At 45.9% G+C, this 13,155-nt stretch overlaps 1 protein-coding gene across 3 annotated transcripts in view; it reads left to right on the top strand.

Moving 5' to 3' along the window:
• Window positions 1-4,693: 4,693 nt before the first annotated feature.
• SLC4A4 (solute carrier family 4 member 4) overlaps window positions 4,694-13,155 on the top strand; it is a 135,270-nt gene continuing 126,808 nt past the window's right edge. The window contains exons 1-2 of one of the 3 annotated variants that reach the window (XM_017836762.1): window positions 4,694-4,827; window positions 12,153-12,279. In XM_017836762.1, coding sequence (XP_017692251.1) covers window positions 12,269-12,279 — 11 coding nt within the window. In that variant the 5' untranslated portion in view covers window positions 4,694-4,827; window positions 12,153-12,268. Of the gene's footprint in view, window positions 4,828-7,807; window positions 7,921-12,152; window positions 12,280-13,155 lie in introns of those variants that run through there. The other 2 variants (XM_017836764.1, XM_017836766.1) reach the window with 2 other exon arrangements.

The following is a 13,155-nucleotide window of genomic DNA, read 5'->3' as shown; positions in this document are numbered from 1 at the left end:
GGTATTGTGTTAAGTAGCACACGCAGATTCTGAAGAGACAAGGATTCTGAGCGTTCCCAAATATTGCACCAGTTTTTGATCAGACTGATGAGCTCTAGAGTATTTTATAGATTTTTTTAAATTAATTTTTTATCCAGTTGCTATTTAATTTTTGAGAAGGTAGTGGTTTTTTAGATACCTTCAGTGTGTTTTAGTGGCATTGATTAGTAACGCATGTCTCGTTCTGAGGAAGGAAAAAGTGAAAACCATTTTTGCTGCTAAGGGAATTGCAATGTAACCTGGAGTTTTATATTTTGAGGTACCAAAAAATGTCATCTGATGACTTTGGTAGATGAAGTTCTTCACAGAACACATGAATTAAATGCAAATAAGGCTGACATTCTGTAGCTGTCAAATGAGATTTTGTATTTGTTTTCAATATGCACTGCCAACTAGGATATTCAGAAGCTTTCCATTCTCTAGCATGTTTGTTTGTTGGTTTTTTTTACCCTTTTTTTAAAGCTTTTATTAAAACAGAGCTGGTTTTGCTGTTGGTAAGTCCTCTTCTCCTGGAGAGGAATAGGTTTGCTTGCTGGGTACCGTAATAGGAAGAAGAACATTTTCCAAATGGCCTCCATCTGTAAATGATGTGCTTAGAAACCATCCCATGATGGCATTTGGGATGTCAGAGGTGGCTTCCTGCCTTTGTTCCAGCTGCTCCACGTGTTCCCTGGGCCTTCTGGGTGCTTATACCGGATCCTGCACTATTTGAAGTAGGCTGTCCTGTCTCAACTGCTTCGAGTCAGAAGGGGACACCTGTGTGGAGTGGCTGCTGCTCCTCCTTGTATTGACTGAGCCTCTTGTTGCAGGTGCAGAAAACGCAAACTTGTCAGGGTGCAACATCTCAAGTGTTGCGTTTTATGAGCTGCTTTGTTCTGCTTTAAAAGTTTCTGAGTGCACGGTTGGCTTCTGAAGGCAAAATTGTATTGCAAAGCATTTTATTGTCTACCTTGGTGCCGCTGTTACCTGCTCGTTGGAGGTGAGATTGCTTGCTTTTTGTGGCTGGAATTGTGCTGGCATTCTCTAACCATTGGCTGAAAAATAAAAGTGGTTGGAAAGAGTTTTTCAGTGCCTAATACTGTTGGGTCTCTTGTCTCATAAAAGCAGTGATACTGTGGATTGCTGGTATGTAATACTGGTACAACGGATGACCTGAAGGTTGTGGATTCTTGGTGAATTTGGTGTAAAAAGTTATCTAGGGTTTCTGAGAAGCTGACTGGCTTCAATTTTTTTTTTTCATGTGTGGGAAATGAACTTAAGGGAGGGACATAGGATTACATAAAATGCATCATATGTGTAGCAGTGCTCAGTACAAGTGTGTTGTATAACATTCATGTTGTGGAAAGTAGAAGGAGTCTGGCAGAAAATCTTGTGTGAGACTTGAAGGTTGCCCAGTGAAAGGAAGGATTTTAAGATCTTTGCTCCAGAAAGGAAGTGAAGTGGAATGGATGAAGATTCAGTTCAGATTTACTTGAAACACATAGTAGAAGCTTTTAAAATATTCTTGGCAAGAGTCTGAACAGTAACAACTTATTTTGACTAACAGTGCAATTATTCCTACAGTTTCAGCTGTCAAAATTGTGGATTTAATTACAGGAATTGGAATGACAGTGCTTGTTGCAAGCAAGTAAACATGTCTGAGTTCTAATAAAGGCTTCTTTTGAAACCCATCACAGAGAGCACACAGAAATTCTGTGGCAGGTTATCTGCAGCCTGTTCCAGAAAGCTTTACAAAATCTCTGCCTGCCAAGTTTGGGTTGGAAGGAGCGAAGTCATGACCAATTATTAGAATGTTTTTAATTGGTGTGCAGAAAAAAACAATACCAAACCCCAAACACACACCCCACCGGCCCCCGAGCTTCTGGGGGCTCTGCAAGTGGCTGGGCTGGAGCACACGAAGCTGTATGTAGGACACACAGCACCAGGGATGGCCTGAGACTCGGCTTAAACCTCAGCTCCAACAGTACCTCAGCCTTCTGAATCTGTCAGTATTTCCTTGGCTTAAATCTATTCCCAGGCTACCACAAACCAGGACCGTTCTGTCGGGTTTTGCCTGTTAGAGATGCGAAAATTCTCTGCACTGGTGTCTGCTGTTTGGGTGAGGATGGTTTTTCAGCCTTCGGGTGTTGTGTCCCTTTCTCTTGCCTTGGGTGAGAGATGCTCGGATGGAATTGCCTAGGAATGCTTGCTTGTTTTAATGGATTGTCATCGTGATGGGGGAACAAAATCGGGACGTGGGTTTCTTCCGGTTAGGATGTGGATTAAATGACTGGTTAGTACTGTTTTAGTTGTGACGCAAGTACCCGGGCGAGCAGTGGTCTTTGTATTGCCTTGTTTTATTCTGTCCTTGTGCTTGTTTTCTGTATAGTGCATTTTAAGTTCTCTTCATAGAAACGCTGCTTAGGACAGCAGCCCATTTTATAGGTAGAACCTAATTTTCTACAGTTTTGTGTCAGTTACTTATTTGTACCGTTTTCTGTTTACTTAAGCAGGCTTCATAGTAACGGGATTGTATATAAAATGTGATTAGTATTGAGAGGATCCTGTTCTTTCTCCAGTAATTAGACACTGAGGAGTCTCCTTGTGAAGTAAAATGACCCAGGAGAAACTCACCATAAACTGTTAAGCATAGACCAGGGAAATCTGTATGTATGTGCAGTAATTAAGAATATCTTATCAAAAACCAGTGTGCAAGTGCCTGTGCCAAGGGGTCTAGGCATAGCCAGGTATAGGGACTCCCAGGTGATTTTTCCCAGCTCCCGTTTAGACTCTCTGCGTGACCACGAGTAAATAAATCACTCTTTGCCTCGGTCTTTTCATCTTTAAAATATTGATACCTCCCCATGCCTTCAGGAGGCCGGGAGGATGCGCTAGTTAATATTGATGGGCTCTTTTGTAGGTCTGAAGTGCTCTGTTAAATAATTGAGGGGGAAGGCAGCCCTGGTTTTAGGTTTTTTTCTCTGGGATGTTTGGATGCCCCTGGCCCAGATTCATGGCCAGAGGAACTTATTTATTTTTTCTAAAGATATTAAAAACCATCAGTGCAACGTTGGCTGTATTGAAGTTAGTTTGCTGAAAAGTACAGCTGCTGAAAACACCGTTTGTGAGGAGAGGAAACTTAGGAGTAGTTGGATCTTGAAATAATTTGTAGGACTGATGGCAAAAGCTGTGCTGCAGTCCCTGTAGCTATAGAGGCAACGGGGAGAAATCCGTGCTGGAATCTGCCACAGGAGGTCATCGTGTCCCTGGGTCTCACTCGCTGGGCTGGCTGCGAGAGGAGCATTAGGGCTTTAACAGTGAATGGCTGTGGAAAAGGTAAAGAAGGAAGAGGTCACTTCCTCTCTGGGCCAGAGCAAAAACATAAAACTGATGAATAAATACTCTACTGAACGAGATAAATCTTGCTGTGGGGAGGGAGGGAGGGGAATAAAGCAAACCCCGCTGGATTAAGTGAACGACTAGAAAAGGCTGAGTTAATGGGAGGGGTTTGGTCAGCAGAAGGTCTTCCGTGCAGCCACCAGCTGTTTGTGTGCTGTGAGTGAATATTAGCACATGGATAACACTAATCCCGGGGTGTCTGAGCCGTGGCAGCCTTTAGCTCCGAGCTATCCGTCCCAGACACAGCCCTGAGCAGTGCTGGGAAGGAAAGCACCGAGCAGTTCTGCTGCATGAGGCCCTGCATGTGCCAAATGAACCTGAACTGGGGATGCTGGTTCAAATGCACTAGTGATGAGGAGTGTGGATTCCACAACGGGAGTAAGCAGTGAAGGGCTTTTTTTTCTCCTTTAGGTTGGTATAATGTAATGCTCAGAGCCCAAATTGGAGGCTGTTGTAGTGTGCAGGTGACTTTTGTTCTTGGGTCTAAGTTTTGGTTCGTGGTGTAGGGAACACGAGAGCAGTGTAAATAAGAACGTGGTGCGTGGTAAATGAGAGTGCTGGCTGTATTACCTGTTCATTGGATTTCTGCTGACTGCTCTTCCCAATGTCCTGGGCAGGCTGGACATTCCATATACGTATCTCCAGGATGTCAAGGCTGTGCAGCTTGCACCACGGATGTTTGCTGGCTCATAGTACTGACTGGCTCGGAAAAAGGCAGTTGGTTCCTGAGGGTTATTTACCAAGATGATGCCACTGCAGCTCTTTCAGAGGACATGCTGTGCTTTCTCCTGTCCTGCATTTTGTACTTCTCTCTCTGATTTCCTTCTGAGCTGTTGTGACTTGTCTTTTAGTAACTGCTAAAACCACGATCTTGTACAAGTCATAACAGACATGTTAAAGCCAGTGTTTAACTTGGATGCAGCCTCCTTGAGGATGTGGCTTCTGCCCTGTTCTACTTGGGTGTCTTAGGTGTTCTAGTCCTCTTTTCCCAGGAGTTGTGCTGAGTTAGCCCACCTGATTGCTGGGGCTCTTCCTAACTCCTCCTGTTTTCAGCACTGTCCATGGATGTGCGCTGACAATGTGCCCTTTTTGCCATAATTCCAGATTTGCCTCCTCTGGTTTGTTAAAACGATGGCTGTTGCTCCCTGCTGAGCCTCCCCTGCACCTGTGGCACGTGTGGCGTTGTCCTTGCTGTGGCTCGTGGCCTTTACCCCGACCCCTCAGCCCAGCACAGTGGCCTCAGGTCATTGACTGGCTTGTTGGTCAGTCACCTGTGTCCTGCCCGAGCTGCGCCTCGTGAGGAGAACGCCCGCGCTCACCGAAAGCAGGACCTGACTCCTTAGGTATCATCCCTGAGCTGCAACGCTGCTGCTTTCCTCAGGGCTTCCTGCAATGGTCCAGCATAGTCGGGTAGGTGTTCCAGGTGCGCTGGTCCTCGCCAAAGTTTCTGTGGGTTGGGACATGGGAATGTAGCTCAGTTTTGTGGAACTGAGCAGTTTTAGGTCTTGGAGAGCGAACTGAGGTTCCGTGAGGCTGAGAGCTCTCCTTTCCTCAGGTACTCTGCATTGTCAGTGTGCCTTGTGCTGGCTGTGTGTGTAAGTGCTGAGATGCTATGGCATGGTACACTCTAGAGATTAATTCTTACTGTGCTTGCCAAGTCTCATGGCTTTATCACCACTTATAACTTGGGTGATACACATTTGCTGCTCTTTAACTGGTGTAAGTAATGGCTTTTGATGAGATCTGTTAATGACTTGCAGTTAGCCTCTGCCTGCGGTGGGGCCGATGGAATTTGTCCATGCCGGAGCTGAGTCACTAGCTCTTCCCATCTAAAAGTTTCCTTTCCTCCGAAGGTTGCTCACCCATGATACACTCAAAGTGATAATGCATCTTGCTTTTATGTTTTATTGACGGTCTGCACTTGCCCGTTGCTCTCAGATGAGGACACCTCCAGTGTCTGGTTGCACTGTTGGCTTTAAATACTGCTGTTAGCATTGCTTTTGGGATCGTCGGTACAGTCCAGCTGGAATCATATCGGCAGGAGCTCAGGAAGCTTTGCTGAAAGTGTAACAATTGTGTTTGCTTGTTGTGGAACACACACTGAAGTTGTCCGGATCTTTCAAAGCCCTTCCGCAGAACCCTCCTTTTAGCCACTTTGGTCAGGAATTTTCTGTGTCTCTGCTTTTGTTGTGCTGCCTGTGAGGGTTTTTTGTTTGTCTGTTCTACTCCGCTTGTCTCTAGTGCTGGAGTATAACCCAGTTCTCCCTCCTCCTCTGTTGTGCCACTTCCCATGGGCTGAACCTTTGCATTCCATTTCCCTACGCTGGCACATACGTTGGATGGGAGCACCTGCACTGTGCTGTCACTTCACCTCCTCAGCTCCAAGCCTTGATATTTAGGCTAAAGTATTGGCTGTTCCTATCCTGATCCTTGCCTCAGATAGCTGTAATTGTTTTAGGTCTTGGGAGACATTTCTGTAGGGGATTAGATCTGTCCTATGACATTTCCTGCTGGCTGGAATAAGATATCCCTTGAATGATCTTTGCTTGCACTAGGAAGTACTTAAAGTCTTGAAATTCGATGTAGACACCAGAATTCTCAGCCTCTTAATGTAAGTACTGATTTTCACTTCTGCTTCTTGGTTTCAGGATGTTATGTTTGGTGATTTATTTTTTTTTTTTTGTTTTGGACACTGCAACCCCCCAAACCTTTCAGTGCTCTCTCATCTCTGTTACTGGTTGGCAGATCACAGCACTGGTTAAAAAATTACTGTTACCAATGTATGTAGTTTGGTCTAAGTTGTTGTTATTGTCGTGTTTGTTTGTTTGTTGGGTTTTTTTTAGAGGACTGTGGGCTGTTTGTAAAAATAGCTTTAATCTGAAATAATCCCCAAACTGTTAGTATTTGGTAGTCCTTGGTTCCAGGGGTGACTGCTGCTGACAGTGTGAGGTCTTGGACAGGTTGCTGCTCCGAGCATGACTCATCCATAGTACCTGTACAGCTGATAGCAAGGTGTGCCTCGAGGTTTGTTGCGTATTTTTAACCTTTTCACTGCTGTGGAGGTGGTTGGGGAGGATGGAAGGAGCTAAAGGGAAGTTCTCAGTGGCTGTTTTTTAAAGGGAAGGGGGTTGAGATGGATGTTAAGGGAAATAGATTTCATTACGAGGCAGATGTTGGACTGGGAGATGCTCATATGGTAGAGCTGACTCTCTTCTTACTGATATGACTCTTACAGTTTTATTCATCTGGCAGGATATGAGAGAGAATGAGATGCCTTGGACTGAATCTTTGGCTCATGTTCATTATCAAAGCTTCATTTCCAAAATAGCTCCATAGAAATCAAACCAAGGAACAGAGATCATAGAGACGGAGAAGCTTTGAATCCTTACGGGAAACAGCGCTGCTGTAATCCGTGGGGAGACTGAGGTATTTGTAGGCTAGCTTTGAAGCAGGCTATTGCTAAATGGAATCCATTAGGATCTCTGTGGCACGCACAATCCACCGGGAGTCTTGGGAAATAAGGCTGGAGTGGCTTGCACACGGCGGCTGGGGCTTGTGGGGCCGTGCTCCCACAGGGACACAACCACGGGTTCTGCCTCAGCAGCACCGTGTGCTGGGGACATTCGTGTCAAACGGCAGCGTTTCATCGGTGCTTCTGATTTGCACAACCACGAGAGAGGAGAATCCCAGCCACAGGATGGGTTTTTTTGGTCCTTCAGTGGTCAGAAGGAGTATTTTCAGCTGTTTTGTGACACCCATGTTGACTGGCAAATTTGAAACCTGTGGACTAGCGGTCCTTAGTGCTGCTTCAGGGCACTTTCACAGATATGATATGCTTTTATGGAACCAGTGTCAGCCTCCTGAGAGCTTTTGCTGTTAGCTTTTGCAAATCCTTTGGCCCCCGGCCTCAGGAATCTGCAGCCTCCAGCTTGGAGTTAGCTTGGACTGGAGCTATTGCTTTGAATTACAGTGTGTTCCTTATTGAAATGACTGAGCGAGGGGTGGGAATGGGCAACAACCTGAATAAAGCAGAACACATCACGTAACTCACTGAGGGAATGAGGTGAGCAGAGACTAGACTCAGTAGCTTTACAGGCCTTAGAAAGAAACTGATTGATGGAGTTTTACTTCCAGGTTTGGAAGTAAAATGCTGAAAGGTCTGCTCAGTAGTGAGGGGTTTTTGTTGTTGCTAAAGAAGGATAAAAATTTACCTGCTTTTCTGTAGCTGACAACTGTACCAGGAAGTGGGAAGTGTCAGCTAAAGGCATGCCTGAAGAGCTGTTGCAGTATATGGAGTTTAGCTCCCATACCTGATGGAAGAGGGACAGAGAGGGGGTTAGGAATGTTCTATGCCTCTAACCTGTTACCTTGAGTGGTTGCCAAAGCACTCAGAGAGCAGGTGGGTGCCGAGCTCCTGCCTTGCCAGTGACTCGGCAAAACCTCTGTGCTGGCTCCTGCATGCTGGACTAGTGGGGGAGCAACAGTGGGAGAACAAAGGCAAGGGTAAGTCCCTCGAGGAAGTTTAAGATCCTTGCTTTTCTCTCTCTCTAGAAGGTCTGTGTGTCCTGGGCCAATTCCCAAGGGAGCTGTTTGGTGTTCTGCTCCTCGTAGGTGGTGGAAGAAGGGGCTGAGCAGTCTTGCTGTGAGCCTACCGTGACAATGAAGTGGGACACGCTCTGCCTTATCAGTTCCATATCTAGACCCAGGGCACTGCTGCCACTCGAGGGTCATGCAAGTAGGAGAAACAGTTTCCAAGGGGCTGGATGCTCCAGGGATGGTCGGAGAGTCTGGCCTTTACACCAGTGAATAAGGACTGCTTTGAAGGGGATCTACTGATACTTTCTATCTGCCAAATAAACATGTTAATAACTAAATAAGGCCATTACAAACCTGACAGGCTGCTTTGTCTTCTGCTGGCACAGTTACTTTGGTTAAAAAGATCTTTCTGTCAGTGCGGGTTTTGCCCGGGAAAGCTGGAATAGTTTCTTTCAGCAAGAGTTAGTTTTCACCAGGAAAGGCTGTGCTTACCCTACGAGCCCATCAAGCAAGGTAGAGGTGTACTGACAGTGAGCTCCCAGCACGGGCCTGTCCTGGGAGTAAAGGTCTGGGCACAGCTGTTTATTTGAACTGGGACTTAGCTAAGCACATGTTGTGAGAGAATGAGGGTTTGTTGGTTTTTTATTTTTTTTTCCCTGGCACGTAGCATATTATCAGAGAGAAACCCACCAAAATAGCCTGTGGGGTTTTTTGTTTGTTTTCTTAATAGCATCTCCCAGTTAGGAAAATGTGTTCAGAAAGGACTTGGGAAAGAGCCATTTTTGGTCCCAAACCTGATGGTGTTCTTGAGCCTCTCCTATCTCCATTTCATGTCTTAATTTTGGTGGGGTGAGAGGGAAAGTGATCTCTAATCCAGCTAAACACACCTGACTGCAAACTTGGGTTTGTTTGCTCAAGATTGAGATACGCAGAGGAGCCCTCTGTCAATGTTTAATGAAAGGGGTTAGAGTGGTGGTTTGTTCTGACACTGATAAATTTGAAATACTTGTGCTTGGAGTACAGGTTGTGTGGTTTGTCTCTTCTTTTTCTCCTCTTGGTATCTGAATTCCGCCGGGTTAGAGAACAAGTGTACTTGTTTTTTACAAGTCACTGATGGGAGATGGAGAAAGGAAATGTTTAAGGTACAACTCAGCTTCTCAGAGAAAGCATGTGTCTAAACTTCTCTTCTGTGAGAAAGTTGATTTCCCCCATGCCAAGAGGGTTCTGCTGCAGCAGAAGGAACATCACGAGGAGTGGAATTGGGCTGACTCTTACTGCTTTGGAAAAAGATTACTGTAGGAATGTAAAAACAGTGTTGTTGAGATACTAAGATGAAAAATGTGCTGTAAACATAAATAATGTGGAGGAAAGTGGCCTCTGTTTGTGAAATATGCATTGCTGTAGTATTGAGAGCTCCATTTCACCCTGGAGTTCTTTGCTTATCTTCTGTCAGAAAGGAACTGGGCATGTTTAGATGTTACCTAAGAAAAGGAAAAGGGCGTTATGACCTCCTTGTAATTAATGACTTCCTTGTAATTAATGCATTTGATTACAATTGATGTGGAGCGGTGAGTCTTTGCAGAGGTTGGTGAAAATCCCCACCCCAGCCCCACTGCTGATTTCACTTGTCCTAACTGCTGTTACCAATTGCTTACCACAGCAGTGCACTCCTTGCCCCTGGCAGCCTGTTGTTGCACAACCTCACCTGCAGCGATTTGCAGCAATACTCTGATTAAATTGGGTATCGGTGTCCATCTATTTGTTTGTTTAATGCTGAATGCTCCGTGGTACATGTCTTTTGAGTGGCTGAAAGGAGTTCAGAGGCAGTAGAGTGTCACTGACAGGTTATCTAAGAATGTAAAACTAGCTTTGCTGAGCTGTGGATCTCCTTTGGTAGAACAGGCCCCATGGGAACAGTCTCTAGTAGTGGTTGGGGCTGATCACAGAGTTTCTCACTGATCACGAGTTTCTCACACACTGGTAGCACAGAATTTATTACTTACACAGACTCGTACCTGTTAAGAAATTAAATATTTCCTTCTCTTTTTTGTTACAAAGCCTGCAGCTTTTCTAACCTTTTCTGCAACTCCATCCTCCTGAATCATGGAATCACAGATTGGTTTGGGTTGGAAGGGACCTTAAAGCTCATTGATTTCCAACCCCCTGCCATGGGCAGGGACACCTTCCACTGTCCCAGGTTGCTCCAAGCCCCATCCAACCTGGCCTTGGACACTTCCAGGGATGGGGCAGCCACAGCTTCTCTGTGCCAGGGCCTCACCACTCTCACAGGAAACAATTTCTTTTGTACATCTAGTCTAATTGCCCTCTGTCAGCGTTTTCCTTATATTCCATGACTTGGTGGCTTTGCTTGACATGTTCATTGGAATTTGGCCTCGTGGGATTGCAGAGGTTCTGTGTAAATACGTGATGGTCCCCAATGTGGACTCTGCCGAGGGACTTAGTGAGCCCTTCCCCACAGAAGATTTTTCTTCCTTGTATTTCTAGATAAAATGGTGTCATCGTGCCGTGGGTAACTCCCCAGTAACTCCACGAGGTGTTTGTGTACCAGCTGGAAAGGAGCAAAATGAGCTTCCTTCTTCCATGAGATTCTCACCAAGTTCACTGTGTTGTTAGAGGTTTGTTGGGCAGCTCATGCTTTTATATGACTTACTGTTGAGTTTATTTTCCATAATGGTTTTGGAAAGCTGATTATGTTTTCCTCCCAGTCCAGGAACAGTTGCTCATCCTTTCCCATCACGGAGGCACTGGTTGGAAATAGGCAAAGATTTCACAACTTTTTGGAGCCAGCTGTATTCCTTCATTGCTGAGAGCCCTCTAGCACTCTCCTTATCTGCCTTAGAGGAAAAATGCAGCCTGTGTTAACATGCTTCATTTCATTTCTCCCTCTGACTCCACCTAACCTGGCACAGTCCGGGATCATTCTTGACTTTTACTCGAGGATTGCCTGTGAGTTAGCTTAATCCTGTGCCTTGTTGTCATCAGGGATGTCACCTCACTCTCCTGCCACCTCTGTAAGATGTCACTCTGTTTTCTTGGCAGTGCTTGGATTTGCACAGGAGCAGAGTTTCTAAACTGATGCGTTTTGCCACTTTCTGCATGAGCTTTAGAAGGAGCTTCTGGGTATTGTTGTGTTTGGGAAAAAATGTGCCTGCAGCATCCAGCCAGAGTCTGTAGTTGGGGATGCCAAACGTGGAGTGCTGCTCTGTAACCACACACAGCACAGCTACTACTCAGTGATCTTCACAGCTCATTATGGTTTTGGGTTTTGCTGTCTCATGGCTGCCTTTCCTGTAATCTCTTAGCACAAGGGGTCTGAGTTTTGGCCTTCTTTTCTAGAAAGGTTCCCTGAAGGTTTTCTGTATAGCAGCCTGGCCAGTTCCTGCCCGCCCCAGCTGACTGAGGAGCAGTGGGTGTCAGGGTGCACATGTAAGGGCAGTTGTACAGTACAGATTTGGAAGGGACATCCTTAGGGTACCCAGCACAGTGGCAAAAGCATGGCTCTGTACCCAGGCCAGTATTAACTCCTGAAAATAATTCCCTTACTGATGTACTGATCCTTCTGAGAATTGTCCTTGGTGCTCAGCTTCAGGATTTCCCAGACTTGCCCACAAGCTGAACAGTTTTGGGTGTGTGCACGTGTGTTGTGGGGGGGCCGGTTGTGCCAGCTGGCTACTGCAGCCTTAGGGCTTGTGCTTTGGTCTTTTGTTTCCTCCTTTCTCCTGTGAGTGTGGTTTAGGAATGGACTAGCTAATCTGATGCTTTAAGGATGGCCTAAATAGCCTTGGTGTCTGTGGTCAAACCACCTGGAGAGTCCTGCCTTTCCCACTTGTTGGGAAACGGTGGTCTTTGCTGGATAAGCAGGGATAGACAGGAGCAGAAGCCCAAAGTTTGTGACACAATAACAATCTAACAGCCTTTATCAAGTCCCACAGTTGCTTGTCTTGGATACAGAGAGAAAAACACCCTTGTTGCTCTGTGATATCCTGGTGGGAATCCGCCTGCAGCAGAGCCCCAGGGCCTGCACAGCTAATTGAGACGCATTCGAAGCCGAAGCCTGGCCCAGCCTGGCTGCTGACTGTTTCATCTGGCAACTAACAGTCCTCTTCTCGCTATAGTTTGGCCCTGGGCCTTTTCAGAGGCCTCTGGGCACAAGATGAACCATCTTTTATTTGTCCTAGGCACCGGTGCAGCTCCTGGTATGGCTGGCACTATCTGAGACTCTCCCAATCCTCCAGCGTGCGCTGCTGTGAAGCTCAAAGGGGACCTGCTCCAGAGGCACAAGGACAGGGCAGAAATGCATCACAGGTAACGGGGGGAGTCCATGGATACAGCTCTGGTGGTTTCTTTCTGACTGATCCACACCCAATGGATGCTTCAGCTGGACATGTGACTTAATATTTTGGTTGGGCACTTCCAGCTTGTGGTTATATGATGGGAAGAGAGGAAAAACATAAACTGGTTCTCTAGTGTCCAAGTAAACAGACCTCCTCTGGTGCCTTTGGGACTGGGCTGTGGGCTGAGCAAGTGTGCCCTGGGTTGGTGGGAAAATACCTTGTGAGAAGAAGCTCTGTGGTCCTGCGAGCCTAAAGGAAAGTGGGATTAGACTCTTGGGTTGTTCCATGCCTGAGTAATGCCACAGAAGAAGAGGAAAACTGGTCCCTGCAGAGTGCGATATGTGGCGTTAACAACGGGACACTGTGTCCATGCTGCTGTTTCAAAAGGGTTTAACCGAGACCTGTCAGTAATTAATTACAGTTGACTTTTACAACAGTCTTTCTAATAGGTAAAAGAACGTTTTATTATTAAATCTGCACTTACCCTCGCAGGCTGAGGAATTTTGAGTGTTTGAATTGGTTGCAGAGGCAATTAAGCACCTAAATCCCTTTGGAGGTGAGATCGTGCCAGTTCTTTCCATACCAAGGGTGTACGGTATTTATTCCTGCTTTTTATACAACTGCCATTTTTTTTTAATTGTCTTTTGGCTCAACTACCTAAAGCCAACCTCCCTTACTGTCACAGCCCTCTGACTGTGCCTTATAATTATAAGGCACCCAGGAGGAATTCAGTCTAACACTGTCATCCTCTAACATGTTGTTACATCGCTCATGGAAAGATCAGGGACATAACCCTTTGCCCCAGGTAAATTAGAGAGAGTAGAGCAGCATAAGCAAGCTGGAATGA

This window comes from Lepidothrix coronata, unplaced genomic scaffold (assembly GCF_001604755.1).
Source record: "Lepidothrix coronata isolate B3197 unplaced genomic scaffold, Lepidothrix_coronata-1.0 Scaffold283, whole genome shotgun sequence".
Taxonomy (NCBI): Eukaryota; Metazoa; Chordata; class Aves; order Passeriformes; family Pipridae; genus Lepidothrix; species Lepidothrix coronata.
This window is presented reverse-complemented; position numbering and strand designations above follow the sequence as displayed.